General features: G+C 53.1%; 1 protein-coding gene across 1 annotated transcript in view; it reads left to right on the forward strand.

Moving 5' to 3' along the window:
- The first annotated feature begins 812 nt into the window (after window positions 1-812).
- Window positions 813-24,131, forward strand: part of RGS9 (regulator of G protein signaling 9) — a 63,263-nt gene continuing 39,944 nt past the window's right edge. Inside the window, exons 1-7 of the mRNA XM_008271735.4 lie at window positions 813-1,059; window positions 12,433-12,529; window positions 16,423-16,473; window positions 17,890-17,996; window positions 18,200-18,251; window positions 18,513-18,571; window positions 19,763-19,839. Coding sequence (XP_008269957.3) covers window positions 1,003-1,059; window positions 12,433-12,529; window positions 16,423-16,473; window positions 17,890-17,996; window positions 18,200-18,251; window positions 18,513-18,571; window positions 19,763-19,839 — 500 coding nt within the window. The 5' untranslated portion in view covers window positions 813-1,002. The remainder of the gene's footprint in view (window positions 1,060-12,432; window positions 12,530-16,422; window positions 16,474-17,889; window positions 17,997-18,199; window positions 18,252-18,512; window positions 18,572-19,762; window positions 19,840-24,131) is intronic.

A 24,131-nucleotide genomic window follows, 5' to 3' on the forward strand; every position in this document is an offset into this window, starting at 1 on the left:
CTACCTGTCAAATAAGTAAATTAAAAAAAAAAAAAAAGAAACCAGGAGGTACTTTCTGTGATAGATCGGAAAGGGTCCTGATGCTTACGCAGGGTTCCACCTTTTCATGCTCCAGAGACAAAAGCACTCGGATAACGCACTGTCCATGTGGCGTCCTCAGTTGTAAGAGGTGGTGGGGAGGTTAACAAATGGAGGCTCTGAGTGTGTGGGGAGCGGAGATGGCCAACAAGTCTTTATACCTTTCATTGAATTCTGCTGTGAACCTAAAACTCCTCTAAACAGCATTAAAGACCAACCAACTCATCTCTAAGATCCCGAGACAGCTGGCTCATGGCACTGCTACCTTCATTTCTTCCTTCTTCATTTTCCCCCTTTGCTCTTTGGTCGAAAATCAACACCTCTGATTTTTTTCTAAACATTTGGGCCAAGCGCCGTGTTATCCATTTCCCTACTAAATGATAAAGCAATCTCTCTGTTCGCTGGATATCATGATCTTTTTAAAAAACATTTTTTAAAAAGATGTTTGCTAAGAGATTTCAAGCAACTGACGCAAAGCTGGCCAGCGGCAGGGCTGGTCACGGAAAGCTCGCGTTTCCCACGGCAGTGTCTCACTTCTGTGCCCAGCTCCACCTGCCCCGGCCAGCGCGCGGCTCCACCTGCGGCTCCGCGGGGTCCAGGTGGGGCCGGACGCCGCCCCCTGGTGGCAGCTGGGCGCAGCGCAGCGCATGCTAACGAGCCCGCGGCGCGCCTCGCTGATTGGCCGGCGCGGATTCCAGCTGCGCTCCGAGCCGGCGGGTGCCGAGGGAGCGTCGCCGGGCCGCCGGCTGCAGCCCGGGCCCTGCGCCCCGCGCGCCCCGCGCCTCCCCGCCTCCCCGCCGCCGCCGCCGCCGCCGCCCCGGGCTCGCGCGGGCCGGGCTGGCTGGTGACCCCGGGCCGCGCTGGGCGGCTTCTCCCTCTTGTCCCCGATCCGTGCTCGGGCTGTGAGTTCTTCCCGGGTCCAGGATGACGATCCGACACCAGGGCCAGCAGTACAGGCCGAGGATGGCATTCCTGCCCAAGGTAACCGTGGGCGCTCACCTGGGTGCGCGGGAGGTGTGCGGGGAGCAGCTGCGGGAGGCGTCCGCGGAGGGGCCGGGCCGGCGGCGCGCGCGGCCCTCTGACCCGTCCGCTGCCCGGTTTTGTTAATTGATTTGCTGCTTCTGTTTGTGTGTCGCTTTTAAGGACCGGTGGTCATTAGGCGTTCGCGTAACCTGTGGGGGGCGCGGAGCCCGAAGCCGGCGGCGCTGGTGTGCGGGAGGTGAAGCCCACCTGTTACTCGCGAGGGCAGGGTGCGGGAGGCGGCGCAGCCCGGGCGCTGTCGGCTCCGAGCCTGCAGCTCAGACACGCCGGTGTGCACCTAGCTTTGTGGTCAATTTTTTTTTTCTTCGGATCCCAAACTGCAGGGTAGGAAAGTAAGCGTGTGTGTGCGTGTGCGGCCACGCAGACCCTGCAAATGCTGCCGTGTGTGGGATAAAGGGCGGCTCCCTGCTTCCAGTCCGTCTGAGGCTGGGCTCTGCCAGCGCAGGCGGCAGCTGGACCCGCCTCGGGTTTTCCCGGACTCAGGGGCCGGGCACAGGGTGTCCACCCTGAACGGGCATGTGGCGGGCGAAATGCACCTGTGGGTGAGGTGTTTGGGGGTGGAGTGGCTCGTGTGTCCTGGGGTCTTTGAGATCTTGGGTGTGGGATGACAGCTGTAGAGGGGGGTTGAAGATGAAGTCTGGGGTCACTTGTCTGCCCTTCCTTCCTACCGTCCTGGGCACTTGTCGCCTGTGCGGGCTTAGCCCGGTGAGTGGAATTAGCCGAATGCTTTGTGACAGGCGGGGCCCTGCCCTGAGCCTCCGGGGCTCAGCAAAGCCGTGTGTCTTATTCTCCCAGCACTTTCCACACTAACACCTGGACGGGCCGGGACACACCAGGCAGAGGGTCACACCCGGTCCACCCACTGCAAGAGTGGTGCCCTGACCCAGGCGGGGCAGGTGGGAGGGGCGCGGGTGAGACCCAGGCGCGTGGGTGTCGCAGCCGGAGAGCAGCGGTCCCTGCCTGTCTTGGAGACAATACTTCCTAAAAACACAGGGACCCTCCCTAGTGTGGCGTCGGGAAGCCATAAATCACCTCCCAGGGCTTGTGTGTGCATGTGCACGCGCGTGTGTCACGGGGGGCTGCTGGCTTCCCCCAGGCCGGGCAGCGATGGCTGCGCGGCTCAGAGAGGAGCTGCCTGGAGAGACTGAGGTTGTTTATGGGTCACAGGCGGTGTACTCGGTGCCACTGTCGCCTGGTAGATTTTCCCTTCTTCACCTTGGGTTCTGATGGGTGTCTTGGTCTTCAGCCTTCCCCCCTCCACCCTAGAACCCTCCTCTTCTCCCAGCCTTCCCTCCTCCCTGATACTCGCACACTTGCACACACTCAACACACATTCACACAACACACTCATGCGTGCACACACAGCACACTCACATTCACACACACACTCGCACACTTGGACACACAACACACATTCACACAACACACTCACGCATGCACGCACAGCACACTCACATTTGTGCACACACTTGCATAACACATTCACACTCATACACACAAACATGCACACACAACACATGCACACTCACACTTGCATTCGCACACACATTCACACAGCAATGCACACAGCACACACATGCTAGTGCACACACTGACACTTGTGCACACACTTGTACACACTCACAGCAATGCACACTTGCATTTGCACACACACTCATGCACACACATTCACCCAGCACATGCACACAGCACACACATGCTTGTGCACACACACACTGACACTTGTGCACACACTCATACACACAGCATATGCACACTCACACTTGCATTCACACACACAACACACACTTGTGCACACACACAGCACATGCACACTCACACTGGCATTCGCACACTCACACAACACACACAGCTTGTGCACACACACACACACTTGTGCACACACTCGTACACACTCTCACATTTTCTTTCCACACCCATACTGGGTCCTGATCCCCTCGTTGGCATCTCTCGCTGCAGGATGAAGTGCAGCCTTCTCAGCCTGGCCACTCGGCTCCTGGCTCCAACCCACTTTGTGGCTTTATTTCCCTACTAAGCCTGCCCTCCGGCCCTGCACGCAGGAACATAGTATGTGTAGCCACGGGCACCCAGGGGCTCTTGCTCCGGGTCTCCCCACTGTCTCTGCCCGCAGGCCTTGCCTCCACCTCCAGGATTGCTCTGGCCCTCTGCCTTGTGCCGGCAAAGGGTCCTGTCTGTGTCTTCTGGGGTCCTCGGTGGTGTCGTGGAGCTCCTGAGAGCAGGAGATAAAGATCTTTGCGGATCCGTGATGTCCCAGTCGTTCCAGGGCCCGGTGAACGGCATGTGCACCTGCTTGCTGAAAGCACATTGTGCAGTGCGTGTGTCCCCGGCCAGGGCCGGCATGCAGGGTCTCATCTGGTCCACCAGACGGTGGCTCGGATCACATCTCACAGGGAGCGAAGCTGAGACTCCCAAAGGTTGGGTGACTTGCCAGGAGCAGGGTCACTAAGGACCAGATGTCCCCAAATGTGACAGGACACTGCGCACTAGCCTGTGACGGAGGCCAGAGGGTGGAGGCTGTGGGGAGGCTCGACTGGACATGCGTGGGGACAGAGAGCTAAGGACTGAAAGCAAAGAGGGGGCGTCCAGGCAGAGGGGAGGATGCTGCGGGAGGCAGATGTGGCCCATGCTGGGGTGTGGAGCGGTGGGGAGCCTGGGCACTCTGTGAGGACCTGTTCTGCAATGGCAGGAGTTTGAAGTCCAGGGGAACAGGAGGCAGGAGAGGCAGGCAGAGATTGGAGGGGTCGTAACAGGCCATGGGGCCTTTGAAGGCGTTTCAGTTCACCTGGTAGGAGCCACAGTGGCGTTCGGAGCGAGCAAGCCATGTGGGAGATTGGCAAGTTAGGAGGACCACTGGTGTGAGTGGGAGGAGTGGAGCGGGGTCTTCTCCCTGAGCTAAGAGGCTTCACTCAGGGTTCCCCTGAGCGCCCCACAGCTCCAACCACACAGGCAACAGTGGCTTCTCACGGAGCCAGGGCAAGCGACGCCGGCCAGAGGAGCCCTCCCTTCTGCTGCCGTTCCTGGAGGTTCTGCACAAGCCCTGGGTAGACGGCCCCAGAGCTGGGCTGCCGCCTGCCTGTGCTGCCTGGGCTGGCTGAAGGGGTTGTGGGTGGGAGTGGATGGCTCACCTGTCTGGGGCTTTGCTGGAGGATGAGCCGACGGCACCCAGTGGAGCAAGGTGACCTATGGCTGTGGGTAGCCCGTGGCTCTGGCACTCATGGGCTCGTGTCCTGGCACTGGCCCATCCTTTTCTGTGATTCCCAGATGACCAGTCCAGTACCTGTTACTGTTGTCATTGGGATTCACCATGAGAGTGACCTTGGTGTCCGTGGAAAAGCCTTCTGTTAGATGGCCTGGCTTTCCTGGGTGCTCTCGCATATCTTTTACTTGGGAATGGGGTGAAAAAGCAGATTTACTTTTTATTTATTTGAAAGGCAGAGTTAGAGAGAGAGATATCTTCCATCTGATGGTTAACTCCCTAAATGGCCACAATGGCCAGGCCAAAGCCAGGAGCTTTTTCTGGGTCCCCCATAGAGGTGGCAGGGGCCCAAGCACTTGGGCCATCTTCCACTGCTTTCCCAGGCACATTCGCTGGGAGCCGGATTGGAAGTGGAGCAGCTGGGTCTTGAACCGATGCCCTTGTGGGATGCTGGTGTCACAGGAGGCAGCTTAACCTCCTACGCCACGATGCTGGCCCCCAAAGCAGGGATTTTTGAAGGGACTTGGGCAGAGGGTGGTGTTCTTGGCTGTATCATTCTTTCACTCAATACCCATGGTTGAGCTCTTGGATGACAGGTACTGGGCCAGGTACTTGGAGACACCAAGGGGCTCAGGGTCAGGCAGAGAGTGAGTGACGTGAAAGTAATGGGAGCAAATGGTCACGAAGCCCATGGCAGACAGAGTGAACTCCAAACAGGGAGTGGGCAGTTCTGTCCGGGGTGGCGGAATTGAGACAGGTGCCACCCAGGGGCTTGTCTCTGAGTCGAGGGCTGAAAGATCAGCAATTGTGGGATGAGGGAACGTGAGTGGCATTTTAGGCACAAGCAGAACACAGGTGGGGACACAGCTTGGTGGTTTGGGACACTCCCCAGGGCTTGGGCTCGCTGGCCTGCTGAGGGCGGGAGGTGGGCGTGGAGCTGCTGGACGGGGAGGGAGGCTGGCAGTGAGAAGGGCCCCGGGGAGGGCTTCCTGCGCCATGCCGAGGAGTTGGGTGCTGTCGGTGCTTAAAGAGAAACCGCTGGATGTTTTCAAATCGGGGGTGAATAAGATGAGACGGTTGATGTGCTAGAAAGACGATTCCCATGAGAGGATGCGAGTGCCTCTCAACCCCAGCTGCGCTGCTAAAAATACTGACAACCACTCACCATGTTTGCGGTTTCTGATCGACTTGGCCTGGGGTGGGGCCCACGCTCCCCAGGTGGTTTGAATGCGTAGCCAGGATAAAAGGCCCTGGGGACATTTGGCCACATTTGGATGCGTTCTGGATCTTCACAACCAGGGAGGCTGCTGGTGCCCAGTAGGCAGAGGCGGGGGCGGGGGGGGGGATGCTGCTGAACATCCTACTGTGCACAGGACAGCCTCCCTCCAGTGACCCCGCCCAAAATGTCCGCGCAAGGCAAACCGCAGTACTAGCAAAGTTGGCTCCCACTTGGCTGGGGTTGTCTGGAAGCTTCCTGGGCCCCGACCAGGGAAAGAACAGATTTTGGGGAAAGATGCTGAGCGCGATGCGGGGCTTTCGAGATGCGGGGGGAGCTGGCCAGGGCTTGGCTGGACTCTGTGTGGTCCGGCTTCATTGGCAAGAACGCAGCCTCCTGTTAGAAAACCAGCTCTGTGGTTCTTGGGCCACCTTTCCCATCTTTGTAGGGAAAATTCCTGATTATTATTGCCCCCTCCCCCCGCCCCAGGGGAGGCTTCTCCTGCTTAAAGGAAAATCCCAGCCCTGGAGAGCTGGTGCATGAGTGACAGCTCCTTAATGCGCGCAGCAGCGTGGGCGTGGTGAGGGGGGGAATGTCAAAGCTATCAAAGCCTTCGCCTTTGATCCCTCCGTGGTGTTGGGCTTCCCGGCATGCCTGAAGTCACGCCTCTGCACGTGGGTGCGTGAGAGGGGGAAGGTAGGGCTGCCACCCCTCCTGCTCCCCCCCTGCCCAGGCCAGACAGGGCCCGGCGTGGCCCCGTGATGTGGCACTTGTGTGTTGCTTGGGAACAGAATGAGTTGATCTTCGCCTTGGGAGGAGCTGGAGCCCTGGCGCCTGAGGGTGGGGCCAGCTGCGGCTCCCTCTCATCCCCAGGAGGAGGGTATGAGAGGGGCCAGGGGTGTGAGCTCCGGGGAGAACTTGGGGACGAATTCTGATTCTCTCCCCTCTGTGATGGGGAATGGAGATTCCTAACCGAGGACAGAACACAGAGCCTGTGTGAGCCTGTGTGTCAAAGGTGCTTAGCTGGGGCTGGGGGCTGCACCCACAGAACTCAGATTTCCCACTGCACTGGGCTCTGGAAGCCCGAGACCCATCCGGGGCAGGGAGGTCTCTCTGCTCAGGTTGTGGGCGCCGCTTCCTCTCTCGCCTTGCATTCATGCTTGCTCTGGGCCCACCCGTCCTTCATCTCCTGTGAGAAGACCCCATTCGTACCGGATTAGGGTCTATTTCTCCTCCTCACTTTACCTCACTTACCTCTTAGAAGTCCCTGTGTCCACAACCGGTCACATTGTGAGGTCTTGGGACGCTGGGGAGACCCGGTTGAGCCCTTCAGCGACAGCATCCTGAGCTTGAACCCTGAGCTTTCCTAGCAGAGCGAGTGCGGAGGCGCCTGGCGGATTTCCATCAAGAAAGTTTCGAGGAAAACTGCCTGACTCCAAGTGGCCTGGACTCCCCCGAAATGTTCCCTGGTCCATGTGACATTCCCCGCCCCCTCCTTTCTGCCAAGGGTGACACACACCTGCTAGACAGAAATCTGACTCCTCTCATTGTGCATTTAAATAACTCTCATTATTCCTCCTCTGGAGATTATTTTCAAACTCTTCATAACTAGATTTTTTTTTAAAGTGAGGACAAGTTTTTTTTTTTTGTTTTTTTTTTTTTTTTTTTGACAGGCAGAGTGGACAGTGAGAGAGAGACAGAGAGAAAGGTCTTCCTTTGCCGTTGGTTCACCCCCCAATGGCTGCTGTGGCCAGTGGGCTGTGGCCAGTGCACTGTGCTGATCCGAAGCCAGGAGCCAGGTGCTTCTCCTGGTCTCCCATGGGGTGCAGGGGCCCAAGCACCTGGGCCATCCTCCACTGCCTTCCCAGGCCACAGCAGAGAGCTGGACTGGAAGAGGAGCAACCGGGACTAGAACCCGGTGTGCTGGTGCCGCAGGCGGAGGATTAGCCTATTGAGCCGCGACGCCGGCCAATATCTGCTGATTTTCTATCAGGTGTCTAATCTGCAAAGTGAATGTGTATTTCTCCTCCAGGACTTAGAGATGAACCTTAAATACTGTTGTTTCTTATAAAAATGTTTGCATGGACGTGGCTGGCCTTTTGTCTGGTTGCTAAAATGGGAAAGGGGGAGTCTTAAGCCCTCACGTTAGAAAATCGGTCACTTCTTGCAGAACCATCTACAGGCTTAGTGTTAGGTAAGAACTGCGGAAAAGGTCAGTCTTCAGTCCCCTGGCTACTCCCAGCAGGGGCCACCTCCCAGCCCCCTGTCCAGCACCGTCCTGGGTTGTCTCTTTGCTCCCCTTCCTGCTGCTGACCCCCCTGCAGCCCCTGCATGGCGGAAGGCCGAGGACTGTGGCTCTGAATGCGGCTGTCGTGAGTCATTTCTGCTCCAAATCATTCTTGAGCCAAGAGAGTGTCCCTGCAGCTGCAGCCTGCTGCTTCCGTCTTGCACGTGGAGTCCTGGCACAGCTTGAGTCTCCCAGGCCGACTGAGCGGCTGGCCCTGTGCCCTGGTGGCTTTGGCCGTGCACCGGATCTCAGGCTGTTGCTTGAGTTTGTGGTTCACCTGCAAATACTGGTTTTGCAACCAAGATTGGAATAGGAAACCCTCCCTTCTCAGTGCTGAATTAGGACATGGCTCCATACTCCCTGGGACGTGGGAGCCTTCCAGCTTCAAGAGCAGGCTGGTGGGTGGTGACAGGTGGGATTGTTCCAGTTCAGAGTCCCCCGAATGACCCTGCTCCCCTCTGAGCAAGGTTGGATCCGTGTCTCCTTCTTGGTTTTATGAAGAGATTGTGAACTCCAGCTACAATAGTGTGTCGCACGTCTCTGGAACTTAACTGAAAGCCTGTGTCCATTATCAGCATTCTAATCTCCGATTCTGTGGATCTGCCTATTTGTGATTCTTGCTCTAAGTGTTTGTCCTTCTGTGTCTGGCTTATTTCACTCAGCAGCTTTTCCTCACGGTTCATCCATGACACTGCATGGAGCAAGATCTCCTTTTTTATTTTTATTTATTTTTATTTTATTTATTTGAAAGAGTTACAGAGAGAGGTAGAGACAGAGAGAGAGGTCTTCCATCCTCTGGTTCACTCCTCAATTGGCTGCAGCAGCCAGAGCTGCACTGATCCAAAGCCAGGAGCCAGGAGCTTCTTTTGGGTCTCCCACGTGGGTGCAGGGACCCAAGGACTTGGGCCATCTTCTGCTTTCCCAGGCCACAGCAGAGAGCTGGATTGGAAGAGGAGCAGCCGGGACTCGAACCGGCGCCCCTATGGGATGCCAGCACTGCAGGCAGCGGCTTTACCTGCTACGCCACAGCGCCAGCCCCTATACTGTTTTTCACAGCAGTGGAGCCATTTTGCCTTCCCACCAACAATGCACAAGGACTCTTGTGTCAACGTTTTTACTCTCCAGCCTGGGGGAGCCTGGAGCCTCCTCACATCACCCCTGCCTTGGAGTCCTGCTCGCCCTCCACGTTCTTCTTTAGGATCTTCTCAACCAGTCCTCCTCTTCTGGATTTTCCTCCACTCAGTACCTCCAGATTTCTTGGTCTGTAATTCAGGCTGGAATGGCTGTCTCATAAACAGCTACTTTGTGCCTAGCACATCCTAACACTTCATCTCATTTAATTTCCAAGCCTCCCTGGGGTGATGTAGGTAGTGCTGAATCTCCAGGTTTTTTTTTTTTCCTAGAGAAATGAGCCTTAGTGAGATTTAACCATTTTCCTAGGGCCTCCGGCTTCTAAACTGGGATACAGATGTGTCCTGAGCGTCCTCCTCACCCAGACCCCTCACCTTGGTGTTCACGTAATTAGCTCCCTCTCTCCAAGGACTGGGAGTGTGGTTCTGGGCCTTGTGATATTCCCCTCCATGCTGGGCACTAAATACTCGCTGAACAGATACTTCATGTGTGTTTGGGTGGCACAGCTGGGTTTTATTCCTGGGCACGTGAGCATCCCCTGTGCGCAGAATTTCAAAAATGTATTCATTGTACAAATGCTATAACGTTAATTACTCTAAGCAGAGGGAATCACCAATGACTTATTGATTCTAACCTCCTGTTAGGAAGCGTGTACAGGGCAAGCTTCCTTTTTGTGAAAATTTGAAAATCAATATACTCCCGAATGCAGAACTCTCTGGTATTCATGGAGTCAGGGCAGTGCTCAAAGTTCCCACCAGGAGATTTATTTCCAGTTTTGTTATTTTTTTAAACTTTATTTATTTATTATTTCTTTTTGTAATCAACACATAAGAATTGTGCCCTTTTAAGGATACAGAGTGGCATTTCCTTACCTGCATATGGGCTGTAATGATCAGGTTAGAATAACGGGCATACCCATGACTTCAGATGCATAGCACTGCTTTGTGGGGGGAACATTCAAACGAGACTTTATTTCATGAACAAAATGATTAAAAATATTGTATAAAATTACCCAACAGGCTGTGTGCCTAAGGCATAGAGGAGACAAATGAATTTGGGTTTTAGACTTGGATGCTGTCTTCAAGATGCCTCATTATGTGTGTACAAACATTTCGAAATCCAGAAAAATCCCAGATCCAAAACACTTTTGGTCCCAAGCACTTCGGATAAGGCGTGCTCAGCCTGGTGTGTTTACGCGTATTCACGGTGTCTGTCTCCTTAGACAGCAGTTGCACAGTCCGTAACCGGGTTCTCGGAGGTTTTGAAGCCATGTCCAACGGCAGGGCCCCTGCCATCAGTCCCTGACTATGGTAGACAAATGCCTACCCCAGGTTCTTTTCCTTAGGGATGCAGGGACTTTGTCAATTGTAACGTGCCATGTGGCTTTAGTGGGTATCATTTTATTAAATGGTGGGAAAGAAATCATTTGCCCAAGTCAGGTAAATTGAGGTGGAGCAGCTAAGTCAGGGAGCTGTTCTGCTCTGAGTCCTATCCTGTTGGACAGGCCGGGTGTGGATGTAGTCCCCGTGAGACCGTGTCCAGCTGGGCACAGCGGCCTGGACCGCAGGAGAGAGCTGTGCGCCAGGTGAAGGCAGGAGAGGTGTTTCTCCCACTCACTGGCTCCCGCTCCCACTGCCCCTCTGCCTGGAAGGCCCAGACTCACCCTCTGGGCCCCACTCTGCTGCCCAGTTCCCTGCCATGTTTGTAGGGTCTACTCCTGGAGTCCTGCCCCAACCCTGGGGTCACCTTCATCATGCCACTTTGGGTATTGTCCTATCAGCAGTCACTCCCTACCCACAATTCTCTTTCCCAAAGGTTCAGTTATCTGCAGTCAACTGTAGCCCAGAGATATGAAATGGAAAATTCCATCGTTTGAGAGTGAGAGACCACATTCACCTAACTTATTACAGTATATTATCATAATCATTCTATTTAATCTTAGTTCCTTTAAAAAAAAAAAAACAAGATTTATTTATTTGAGAGAGAGAGAGTTACATGGAGGGAGAGACAGAGAGAGATCTTCCATCCGCTGGTTCACTCCCCAAATGGCTGCAACAGCTGGAGCTAGGCCTATCTGAGGCCAGGAGCCAAGAGCTTCTTCCAGATCTCTCACGCAAGTGCGGGGGCCCAAGCACTGCTTTACCAGGCCATAAGCCAAGATCTCGAGTGGAAGTGGAGCAGCTAGGACTTGAACTGGTGCCCATATGGGATGCCAACACTGCAAGTGGAAGCTTAGCCTTCCATACCACAGCGCCAGCCTCTATGGTTAGTTCTTGCTGCTAATCTTTCAGTGTGCCTAACTAATGAATTAAATTTCACCAGAGGGTTGGATGTATTGGAGAAAACATTACCTGCAGGGTCTGGTGCTCTCCACGGTTCCAGGCATTCACTGGGGGTCTTGAGATGCACCCCCCACGGACAGGGGGCTGTGCTTACTGGAGGGCAAGTTCCTTGGGCCCAGGGACCACAGCTACTTCTCTCTGGTTGCCCAGAATTGACCATGACTGTGCTTGGTTGTTGAATGACTGATTGATCATTGGCAAGCACATCTGGGCCAGGGAGTGGACACTAGAGGGGGCTGTCCTGGGGGAGTGTGGGGTTTGAAGACTTTCCCTGGGAGGCTTTGTCACCACCAATCACAGACGCCGAATGATGAGCGGAACACATGGGTTCTCTTTGTTGAACGGTGTCAGATGTCCAGTCAGATATCCTGCAGTTGATATTATTTCCATTCCATTCCATTTTTATTCCAAGTGGGAAATGCTTCTTTTCAATAATAAAACAATTAGAGGCCGATCTAAAGATGAGCAGGGCTGTCCTTGGGGCTGGGCCCTTGCAGTTCCGTCTTCCTTGGACCACCTGTGTGTTTCCTCTGGCTTCCACCTGTCTTTGACATTCACAACTCTGCCAATCATATCTTTGACTTTTGAACTTGGGGGAGTCATTTCCAGTCACCTGCCAGACACTGTGGCATCCCTTGGTGACCAGCGTTCCAAAGAAGGTGTGCTTCAGGAAGGTGCTCCTCCCTTCCCCCGCCCTCTCCCCCTCCCTCTCTCCCTCCCTCTCCCCCTCCCTCTCCCCCTCCCCCTGCCTCTCTCTCTCCCCCCTCCCCCTGCCTCTCCCCTCCCTTTCCCTCTCCCCCCCTTTCCCCTCCCTTTCCCCTCCGTATTCCCTTCGCCCTGCCCTGCCCCTCCCGCTTCCTCTCCCCCTCCCCCTCCCTCTCTCTCTCTCTCTCTTTTTTTTTTTTTTTTTTGCATTTTCTGTTCTGAGGGCTGGCAACTCTGGTCATATAAGTAGTAAACCTGGTGTTCTGCCCTGGCACCCTCACTGCACTACCCAGTCGCACTGTTAACTTTGCTGCACCAGGGCTCCCTCCCGTCACCCCAGATACGGCCTCCTTGTATTCGTTCCTCGCTGCACCAGCAGATTCCGTCCAGCAGCCTTTTCCTGTCTGTCTTGCAGATCGAAGCGCTGGTGAAAGACATGCAGAACCCGGAGACGGGGGTCAGGATGCAGAACCAGAGAGTCTTGGTCACCAGCGTCCCTCACGCCATGACAGGTGACGTCGCATGTGGCTTAGGCTTGGCCTGGAGCAGGCCCCACAAGGCGGGTGGCAAACTACAACACAAAGGCCAAATTTGGTCCTCAGCTAGTGTTTATTTGTAAATAAAGTTTTATCGGAACACATCCAAAGACACTCCTTAAGCATTGCCTAGGGCTGCTTTGACTACAGTGTTTTTGTTTATTTTTTTTTAAAGGAAGGGATTAGAAAGGAAGGGGAAAAAGACTCCTCAGGTCACTTCTTGCATTCTTCCCAGGAGGTCATTTTAGAACACTCTATTGTCAATTTTTTATTTGCTTGTTTTGTTTTAATAAAGTCAGGTAGCAGAGGAAAAAAAAAACTTATTCGGCAGAAAAAAAATCAGCCTCTCTCTCACTCCACCTTCCCTACCTCCTAATGTATATTCAGGGCCTTTAAAAAAATGTTTGCTTATATTTGAAAGGCAGAAAGAGACAGAGAAATCTCCCACCCATTGATTCACTCCCCAGATGCTGATAACAGCCAGGACAGGGCCAGGCCCAAGCCAGGAGCCCTTTCTCATGTGGGGGCAGGGACCGGAAGTATTTGAGGCATCCCCATCTGCCTGCGCTGGTGTGCGTTCAAGGAGGCTGGAATCAGAAATGAAACCAGGACTGCAGCCCAGGCACCTGGGTAAGGAAGGCGGTGTCCCAGTTACGGGGCCAAATCCCTGCACCTTGGAGCTTTTTTTTTTTCTTAATGTTTCTTTTTATTTAGATTAAATGCAGAGTGACAGAGACAGAAAGAGAGAGAAAAATTTTCCATCCACTGGTTCATTCCCCAAATAGGCATAATGTCCAGGGCTGTCCAGGGCTGCCTAGCCCTGGCCAAAGCCAGGAACCTGGAACTCCATCCGGGTCTCCCAAGGACTAGGGCCATCTTCCACTGCTTTCCCAGGCGCATTAGCAGGGAGCTGGATCAGAAGCAATGCAGCCGAGACAAGAACTGGGGCTCTGACATGGGAGGCTGTTGGGGCAGGCGGCGGCTTAACCTGCTGGGTGACAGCACCGCCCTCTTCCCTCGGGAGCTTTCTTAACCTCTGCACAAGGATGGAGCCACCATCTGCCCTCCGTGTGTGCGTTCAGAGCCTGCAGGGCATCTTCTGAGGACAGTGGCAGGAGGGCCTGGCTTCCAAACTCAGAGTGCATTTTGGTTCCTGTGTTGCCTGTGTTTTGTGAGCTTGGATCTGCAGTTAAGAGTGCTCTTCCTACCAAGGCTTGGGGCCCTGCGGAGTCCCCCCCGCTCCCCCACCTGCGGGCTCCTTGGGAGCGCTCCCCCTCTATCTCGCTCACCACCCAGCTACTTAGTTTCCACTCAGGTGTCTTCGTCTTTGCAGAAGCAGCTGCTGTCAGGCTCCCACTCCTGACTCTACCCCCAGCTCCCAGAGGGGTTGTCCCCACCAGCAATGTCACTCAGGTTTCCTTAAGTGCAAGCAAGAGCCGGCTGCCTCCTGCTTGTTAGTGAGGAAGGGAAGTTGATTGGAACGCTGCAGGCAGTTCAAGGAAGAAAAGGCAACACCTGGGGACGGGCAGACAGTGGAGTAGCTCCAGGCACCCAGTGAGCAGGGAGCGAGCAGGGAGCCAGCGGCAGACTTTCTGGCGGCGCCCAGCTCTGCCCTGTGGTTTAAGATACAGCTGTGGCGGTTCTTCCTGAGGCATCCCTGCCACCTGTCCCTCTCCCTGCTGTCATTAATTCTGTCCGGCATGTTGCCTGGACCGCAGGCGGGCCTCTTGTCTTGTTCATTGAGATAACCCCAATGCTTAGGACAGCTCCATCCCTAAGGGGCGTTAACAGAAGTTGATTGAATGCGTGTAACAGTCCTACTCTAGGGTTGTGCAAAGAGCCCTGGACATGGAGTCAGGCACCCTGAAACGGAATCCTTTAGGTGCCTTTTCTGGCTGTGTATCCCTCGTCTTGGTTTTCTTATTTTTTAAGAGCAGGAATAGCAGTTCTTGTCGAAAAGACTGATGGCAGACGCTAAATGAGCCAGGGCTGTGCCAGCACTCGGCATGGGCTGGTGATGGATGGGTCCTGGCGGCTCACTCTTCTCACGCTGTGCCTGTGAACACCCGCGATGAAATTCAGTGCAGGTCTGCCCACCCTCGTTTTGCCAATGGGGCCATAGAGACACAGAGAGGTTCAGCACTTTGTCCTCACGTCTCTAAGCTCATTCATGGGGGAGCTTGGATTTGAGCCTAGCTCTGTGACCCCAGGGTCCGCCGTGCCCTCGTCCACAGCGTGTGTGAGCTGCTTGCCCTCTCTGCACCTGGACACACCTGGTTCCTGGATTACAGTGAGCCGTGTTTGCTTTTTATTCGTCCCGCGTGGGTGAATCCCGGTGCTGCAGAGCCGGGACGCAGGGAGACACCCTGGTCTGCCAACATCAGCACCCATGAAAGCCAATGGGCGTCCAGCTTCTGGGATGGCCAGTGACCCAGGGCTTCTCGGGGACACAGGTGAGCATCCAGCCATGCTGTCAGCACAGACCACGAGGCACAGATGCTCCTGGCACCGTAATCTCATTTGCTCTATTTCGGGAAGCAGTCAAGTGGATGAGAAAACCCTCGGCGCCTCAGTGGAGAAGGCTAATCAGTCCACCGTCTGCCCGGGTCTGTCTCCTGGCCTGTGTGCCGCTGGGAAGCAATCAGAAGCTGGGGGTGGGGGTCTCAGCACCCAAGTAGACAAGAAGGACTGTGTGGCAGGTTGAGCACGCCCGGCCATTGCTGTGCCCACCTGATTAAGCCTGGATGGTGTCAGAAGAGACACCTCCTAGGGGCAGGTGTCATTTGCAACCGCCCAGCCATCAGGATGCAGGCAGTGGGGTCTCACGCCCCGACCCTCTTCCTCGGCGTGTTTGGTGAGCCAGTCTCCTGCCGGCAGGGCCCCAGCTGGAGCTTTGGAAAGTCACTTGCCGTTACTGGGCAGTGTGGCCTCTGGATCCAGGGCACCTGCTCTTACTTCTGAGGCGCAGGCATCTTTCCCCTACCAGGAACCGCTTCTTTGTACGAGGCCAGGGGCCCCAGCTGAGATGGCTTCCCTGGGTCCTGTGGCAGCTTGGACCTTGTTGGTTGCTTTGGCCCTTAGATAAATGGGACCCTTGGCGGGGGATCAGGATAGGATACTCATTCTCCCAGCCTCATCCCAGTCTGCCTCTCCTGCTTTGTTCCTATGCCAGTCTTCACCCTACGTGGTTCCCAGCCAGCCCCTGGGATCTGCAGGGCTGGGGCAAGAGTACAAACCAAGCCCACGCACCATTGTCTGAAGTTACAAATCAGCCTGCAAAGTGTAGGTGGCAGCAAAGTGTTACTAAAATAGGTCCCATCTTCCTACCTTGACGAAAAGCACCTTGCCCAGCACGTGGAAGCCCAGGTTCCCGGGCAGAGCTGTCTGCAGCCTGCGAGGTCTGCTGGGAACTGTGGGTGCAGGAGAGCTACCCCCGCCCTCGGCTCTGCTTCCTCCCCTTCCGTGGCTCGCTTTGACTCCCACTCATCCAAGCGCCTTCCAGAGCCCACCAGACGTTTTTTCCTGGGGACTGCCTTTTGTTTTTTCGGTGTTTAGATTTAGCCCGTTTACTGTCTCAGTGATGACTGATTGTCTCGGCAGGGTATTGTAGGGAGGAAGAGAACTGTGACAAGAGAGGTAAAGATTGGGTGTGTAGGGGGAAGGCGAGGCTGCAGATCTGGGACTCAGGTCACGCAGGGCCCTGAATTGCAGGCTGCAGGGCTTGGACTGAACATAATGGGTACATGCCCAGGGCCCTGGGGGTTTTGGGGCAGAGAGAAGATCAGTCCGGCAACAGCGTTCAGGGGTGTGTGGCCATGTGGTGATGGGCTGGGAGGTGATGACAGTGACCAGATCCGTCTGTTTCGCAGGAAGTGACGTTCTCCAATGGATCATCGAACGGCTTTGGATCTCCAGTCTGGGTGAGTCCATGTGGCACTGGGATTTGAGGACCATTGTGTGTACACAACCCCACAGGAGGGGCCACGTAGAGACTTGGCCTGTGTTTCTCAGAAATGTACATTTTCATTGAAGAGACATGGCCCTCATGTGTAAAACAACCAGAATCAAAATCAGAGGCCTGGTAGTTTGGGAACAAAGCAATTGTTTCATTTAATTATTGAGAGTTTGTACATCACAGGGGTAATTGGAGGGACTCCGTCAGGAGAGACTTCTTGGAGGAGGTACTGCATATCCTTGGTCTTGCAAAGGGAATTGCTGAAGGGGACAGGAGCAGGTGCAATGGTGAGGAAATGGAACGAACCAGAAATGGGGGAGGGCTAGGCAGGAAGATTGAGGGTAGTGGTTTCAGCTGGGTTTGGGGGTGGGATGGGTGAGGGTGCCACTGGTGTATTTTCAGGCTCCAAGTTTTTTCTGGGTGAGGGGTGAAGTGGTGCCATACCAGCTTGCATACACAGCAGTGTGTGTTATCCCCATGCTAGGCTGGGATGTCAGGCAGTAGTTTGAAGGGTGGCTTAGAGCAGAAAGAATCTTGGGACCGGACTTCACAGTAGAAAAAAGACTGGAGGTATAACGAGGCATAAAAACCTGGTCTACGGTGGAGGGAGTAGGGCCTGAAGAGGGAGGGAGAGAGGTCTTCTTAATCCTTGGAGGCTGAGCTAAATGATGTCATGTGGGATGGGCCGTGGGCAGGGTGGGTGGAGGACTGGAGGAATGTGATCCCCTTGAGAGCATGGAGAGACCTGTTCTCATTGGTGCTCTGGGGAAGAGCCAGGAAGGTTTTCCTTTCATTGAGTCTAGATCTAGAAAGATCTAATAGAAATCCAATCCAGAAAAAGGCTGAGCTTCCACACAAGCTGGGGGCGGGGGTGAGACTTTAAGGGAGGGGCGTAGGGTGGAAGGACCGGAGCTGGGATGAAGGCGGAGTTGTGCTTGGGGCAGAAGTTGACAGGACTCTTGGCTGCCTGCCTCTTTTCTCTTTGAATGAGAAAGTGTTGGTCAAATAGAGACATTTTTTCTTTCCACTCTTGGGACCTTTTCCAGACCCAAAAGGGCCCATAGAAGCTTCTCCAACCATCAAACCCATATTATCTGCCACAGGCCACCTTTGACCCTGGTTCGTGTTCAGGTTTGCTGCTTCCTTTCTGGATTTATTGAGTTGTGCTATCCCCAGGGTTGGACCTGGGACTTCTTTGAGCATGCTTCCCAGCTGACACATGTCTACGGTCCAGCTCAGAAACCACTGTTCTCACTCCTAAGACACCCATGTTAAGATGGGGCACCTCTTCTGGAGTTTGGGGTGCAGTGTGGGGGCAGGCAGTGAGCTTCTGCCTCCAACCTCTGCTCTTAGCATTCATGTCTGAACTGCTCCTCTCCAGAGGCACAGAACTTGGGCAACTTCATTGTCAAGTATGGCTACATTTACCCCCTGCAAGACCCCAAGAATCTTATACTCAAGCCTGATGGCAGCCTCTACCGATTTCAGGTAAGACTTGTCTTTGACCTTGGACGTTAATGTGGGATTCACTCTACTTGAGCAGATAGCTGAGTGGTTTCATATCCTCACAGATCAGGGCTTTAGAAATGGTGGAAGAAGCAAAGGTGGTTTTATGTCTCCAGTTATAGGGCTTGGGGTCCCTAGAGTCACAGCCCAGCATTTCAGCTTGGTTTCCCTGGTTTCTCTTACAGACACCGTATTTCTGGCCTACCCAGCAGTGGCCAGCGGAAGATACAGATTACGGTAAATACTCCAGCCCACCTATGCCTTTGGTAGTGCTTAACAGGCTGCTTATTTACTTGCTGAATTTTGGTGACATTTGTCTTCTTGTCTTTGCAACCTTTATGTCAGCTCACATGTGCACTGGGAGTGTTCCGTTCCCTGGGGGCAGGGGACCAGCTCTGCTGAGTGTTTCTCCACCACAGTGACTTTGTGCACAGAGAGGCTGCAGATGGGGTTTTGAAATATGATGATGATGGAAAATGTCATTGCTTTCTTTTCCAGCCATCTATCTAGCCAAGCGAAATATTAAGAAGAAAGGGATTTTAGAGGAATATGAAAAGGTACAGAGATTTTTCAAGTAGAGTTTATTATAATTGAGTGGAATAGAGCCTTGAGCTGTTACCCACCCCCTTCCTCACACAGCTGAGCATTTATGTCATACATGCATGCATCCAACTACCCACCCACTTACTCATCCATCCATCATCTACCCACTCACCCACCTACCCACGTATCTATTCATCTTCCCATCACCTATCCATCCATCCATCCATCCATCTGTCCATCTACCTACCCACACATGTGTCCATCTACCCATCTGTCTATCCATCATCCATCTATCTGCCTACCCAACCATCTCTCCCTCTATTCATCTATCCAAACATCCACCCATTAATCCACCTACTCATCCATCTCTCCATCTCTTCATCTCTTCATCCATCCATCCATCCATCCATCCACCATCCATCCATCCTTCATTGCATGCATCCATCCACCTATCCACTTATTAGAAGCAGCTCACTGAGGTAAACTCTTCCTCATGCCTGGCTTCAATTTCTCCTGCTGTAATTTAAGCCCTTGCTCAGTGGCATTGCACACACAATGCTGCCCCCCACCCCAAGCTTGCAGTCCCCAAACCTTATCACTTAATTAAAATGCATAACAATGGACAATCCTGGACTAACAGTTTTGAGTATGGGTTGTGATGGGAAAACAATAGTGCAGACATTTGTTTAGTCTGGGTGAATCAGATTTTCTAAGGAATATACCAGAACTCAGAAGACTAGTGTTTCTGGGCAGAAGGCAACCCTTTCACTGCATTTTTATTCTTTTTTAAATTTTTAAAAATTTTATTTGTTATACAAGTTTCATGTATTTCATACATACAAATTTAAGAATGTAGTGATACTCCCCTCTACCCTACCTCCCACCCAAGTGTATATTTAACAAACATGTTTTTAAAGGGTCCAGCATTGTATCCATGATTGGGATCATCTTTGTGGATTGTGTTGTTAAATATTGAGTTTTTGTATCCTTTTCCTACTGAGATTTGGGATATAATTATTTAAAAAAATCTAAGAAAACTAAGGCTTGTTTTGAAGGCCCTTTGAGAATTCTGTGCTACTGCTGGATGAAAACCGTTGTTAAGCGAGGGTGGGAACCGCTGGGTGTGTCCTTGTCCACCTAGGACTTTTTGCTTTGCTGCACAGGTCATGAGGCTCGCTGTTATTATTTTTGTTTTACTTCTCCAGGAAAACTATAATTTCTTGAACAAAAAAATTAACTACAAGTGGGACTTCGTCATTATGCAGGCCAAAGAGCAGTACAGGTGAGCAAAAGATCATGCTTGTCCTCTCTCCCTCCCTCCTCCATCGTTTCCTTTCATTCAAATAAACACTTATGGGGAATTTGTGTCCCCAGCACTGGGCTAGACATAGGGAATGAAAAGACACAGTCACATAGGCCAGGGAGGTGAGTGAGTAGACCAGGATGCGGCTGGGAGGTGAGGGCTACCTGTCAGGTGTTTGTAGAAGGAACTGAAGAGGGACATTGGATCTGGAGCTGCGGGGGAACCACCCCGATGAAGGATGGTGATGGTGGATGGGCAGGAAGAGTGGGGTTCTGAGCAAACAGGAGCAGAGTGTGGGGGCAAGAGAGCGCCCGCTGCACACCCTTTCTTCTGGTGGAAACAGAGGTGCAAAGCATGGGTTGGGAGGAAGCCAGCGAATGTTCACTGGACATGTCAGCAACAGCAGATCTGCTGAGGGCTATGGGTGCTACAAAGGTTTTTTTTTAAAGCAAGGGAGGGATACATAGCCGTGTGTTGATTAACAATATTGATACCTTCTGACTAATTTGTTGTTAATCAAGTTTATGTGAAAAATGTCATCACCTGCCCATCCAAAGGATGGACTTGGACTTGGGAAGTGTAATTAAAGCAAGACTCCATTACCATCTTGAAAGATTGGGTATCTGGGAGGCAGGCACGCTCGGGGTGGTTTGCATCAAGTATTTATTCCCTAGCAGGCAGGTCCCTCTCCTGGTTCCTCATTGGCTGAGTACTTTGGGGTTACAATCTTCCCAGACATTGCTTGTTATCTCCATCCATTTTAGTTACTAAGTTAACCACCCCTAACTTTCTATTTGCTCAACACCCTGTTTTTTTCAGACTTTCCAGGTACATGTAGTTTGTGGTTTGTAACCTAGCTGTTAAACCAGTTACCTACTTGTAACTTTCCACACATCTGCAAGCTTTTATGCCAGCTAGTTGTTAGTAAATTTCAACTGAACACCTTACTTTGAAAATGAGCCAGATGTCTTTCCTTCTCACAGTCTTGTCATTGTGCAAACATCATAGAGTGCACTTGCACAAACAATCACGGCTACGGTACCACTAGGTGGCATAACCTCATGGGACCATTGTTGTACAAGGGTACTTCAAAAAATCCGTGGAACCAGGAATTGAATGATAAATTTGTTTGGGGGCAAAAGTTTTTGAAATGTGTGATGGGGCCGGCGCCGTGGCTCACTAGGCTAATCCTCCGCCTTGCAGTGCTGGCACACCAGGTTCTAGTCCCGGTCGGGGCGCCAGATTCTGTCCCGGTTGCCCCTCTTCCAGGCCAGCTCTCTGCTGTGGCCAGGGAGTGCAGTGGAGGATGGCCCAAGTGCTTGGGCCCTGCACCCCACGGGAGACCAGGAGAAGCACCTGGCTCCTGGCTTCAGATCAGCGTGGTGCGCCGGCCGCAGCGCACCGGCTGCAGCAGCCATTGGAGGGTGAACCAACGGCAAAAGGAAGACCTTTCTCTCTGTCTCTCTCTCTCACTGTCCACTCTGCCTGTCAAAATCAGTCAATCAATCTACCTGTCGAATAAAAAAAAAAGCAGAATGAAACCAATTTGGCAAACCCTTAAGAAGGCCGTGGCCATGGGGGTTGGCCTGTGGGCAGTTGTTTACTTGTGCTGGGCCCTGTCGTCTTAGTTCCAGGCTGAGCATCCAGCTACCTACTCCACATCTTACACTGACGTCCCACTCACACCCAGCTTGTCCTTGTTTGGCCTTGTCTTGCCCTCACTCTCCAAAGCTCTTCCTGTAGTTTACCTGTATTGGTACAAGGGGCTGCTGTCCATTCTCCCCTCCCCGGTGTTGTGTAGTCATCCGTGTCCTGTTGTCACCTCTGGCAGAGTCCTTTCCACTCCAAGTGACTGCTGTCCCCCTCTGCTGTTCCTACGTTGGACCATGGCAATAATGGCCTCTGTGCTCCCAGACTGCCGTCTTTTTTTTTTTTTTTTTTTTTTTTTTTTTAAGATTTATTTATTTGAAAGTCAAAGTTATGGGGAGGGACACACACACACACACACACACACAGACATATCTTCCAGTTGCTGATTCATTGACCATATGCAGGGTCTGGCTGAAGCCAAAAGCCGGGAACTCTGTCCGGGTCTCCTATATGGGAGGAAGTGGCCCAAGCACTGCCTTCCAAGGTGCATTAACAGGAAGCTGGATAGGACCTGGAACAGCCGGGACGTGAACTAGCCATCTGATTTTGGCTTAACCTGCTGCACCACAGCAGGTCCCTGCCTCTACTTTTGAAACAGGGTCTTGCCACTTGACCTTGTCTAAGCTGTCAGAATGCACACTTCAATGTCAATTCCTCAAAGAGGCTTTTTTTTTTTTTTTTTTTTTTTTTTGACAGGCAGAGTGGACAGTGAGAGAGAGAGAGACAGAGAGAGAAAGGTCTTCCTTTGCCGCTGGTTCACCCTCCAATGGCCGCCGCTGCAGCCGGCGCACCGCGCTGATCCTGGCAGGAGCCAGGATCCAGGTGCTTTTCCTGGTCTCCCATGGGGTGCAGGGCCCAAGCACCTGGGCCATCCTCCACTGCACTCCCTGGCCATAGCAGAGAGCTGGCCTGGAAGAGGGGCAACCGGGACAGAATCCGGCGCCCCAACCGGGACTAGAACCCGGTGTGCCGGCGCCGCAAGGTGGAGGATTAGCCTATTGAGCCACGGCGCCGGCTCCAAAGAGGCTTTTCTGATGAGCTATTACTGTACTCAGATCTAAACTTAGTGGCTCAAGACAGCACCAATTATTTATTATCTGCTGTGATTTCCGTAGGTCAGGAATTCAGCAGGGACGTGGCTGGGCAGCTCTGATTGAGAGCCTCTCAGTGAGTGCAGTCAGGTGCCTGGAGCCGGCGGCCTGGAGCCCCTGGGGATGGAGCTGTTGTGTCCTTGCTCTCCTCTTGTAGCCTCTGGATCCCTTCATGGGGTCAGGCTACAGCTTCCCCACAACAGGACGCCATCAGGGCAGTCAGATTGCTTACAGGGATTGGAGACTTCACGAACTCGTGTCTCCAGTCTGCCTCCAGGAAGAAGGGTGGCAGGCTCAGAAACACACAGGGCCCTGCCTGACATGGGAAGGTACTTCAGAAAGGTGGTTTGAATGGAATTGAAAGGTGGGTTTATTTGCGGGTAGGTGCCATGATGCTGCGGGTTACGCCACTACTTCCACCACTTGGGGTGCCTGCATCCCATGTCAGAGTGCTGGTTCTGAGTCCTGGGGATCCATTTCTGATCCAGCTCCCTGCTAAGCAGCAGATGATGCCTGAAGTCCCTGGGTTCTTGCCACTGATGCAGGAGGCCTGGGTGGAATTCCTGGCTCCTGGCTTTACCCGGGCCCAGCTCCGGTTGTTGTGGCCATTTGGGGAGTGAGCCAGAGTATGGAAGATATTCTCTCTCTCTCTCTGTTACTCTATCACTTTGTCTTTCAAACAAAATAAATCTTAACAAAAGATAAGTTTATTTTGGTGCAAAATTTTTGAAATCTGCCCATAGTTTTTTCACAACATGCATCTCTGTGAACTTTTTGAAGTCCTCCTCGTATGCATGGATTTCATTTGTTTTGCACCAAACTCATTTGTTTTTGATAGGCAGAGTTAGACAGAGAGAGAGAGAGAGAGAGAAAGGACTTCCTTCCGTTGGTTCACTCCCCAAATTGCCGCCACAGCTGGCACGCTGCACCGATCCGAAGGCAGGAGCCAGGTGCTTCTCCTGGTCTCCCATGGGGTGCAGGGCCCAAGCACTTGGGCCATCCTCCACTGCACTCCCGGGCCACAGCAGAGAGCTGGCCTGGAAGAGGGGCAACCGGGACAGAATCCGGCGCCCCGACCGGGACTAGAACCCGGGGTACCGGCGCCACAGGTGGAGGATTAGCCTAGTGAGCTGCGGCGCCGGCCCCAAACTCATGTTTTAATTCCACCTTTCTATGAACTTTTGGAAGAGCCCTCAGACTATAGTTGGTCAAAACCATCACAAAAACGCACCTGGCTTCAAAGGGATTGGATATGGGCATATCCGTCAATGCGGGGAGCATCAGACAATCACAGACAGTACTAAAATTCACCCCGGGGGCCACCAGGGGTCTATATTATCGTACCTCAATGTTTTCTTATACCACATAATGCAATTTGCAATTCTATGTTTCTTTTTTAAACATTTATTTAATTTGAAAGGGAGGGAGGGAGGTGGAAAGAGAGGGAGACACACACACACACACACACACACACACAGTGCTTCTCTCTGCTGGTTCATTCCCCAAATGCCTGCAATAGCCAGGATTGGG

The sequence above is a fragment of the Oryctolagus cuniculus genome, chromosome 17 (genome assembly GCF_964237555.1).
Source record: "Oryctolagus cuniculus chromosome 17, mOryCun1.1, whole genome shotgun sequence".
NCBI classification, from domain to species: domain Eukaryota; kingdom Metazoa; phylum Chordata; class Mammalia; order Lagomorpha; family Leporidae; genus Oryctolagus; species Oryctolagus cuniculus.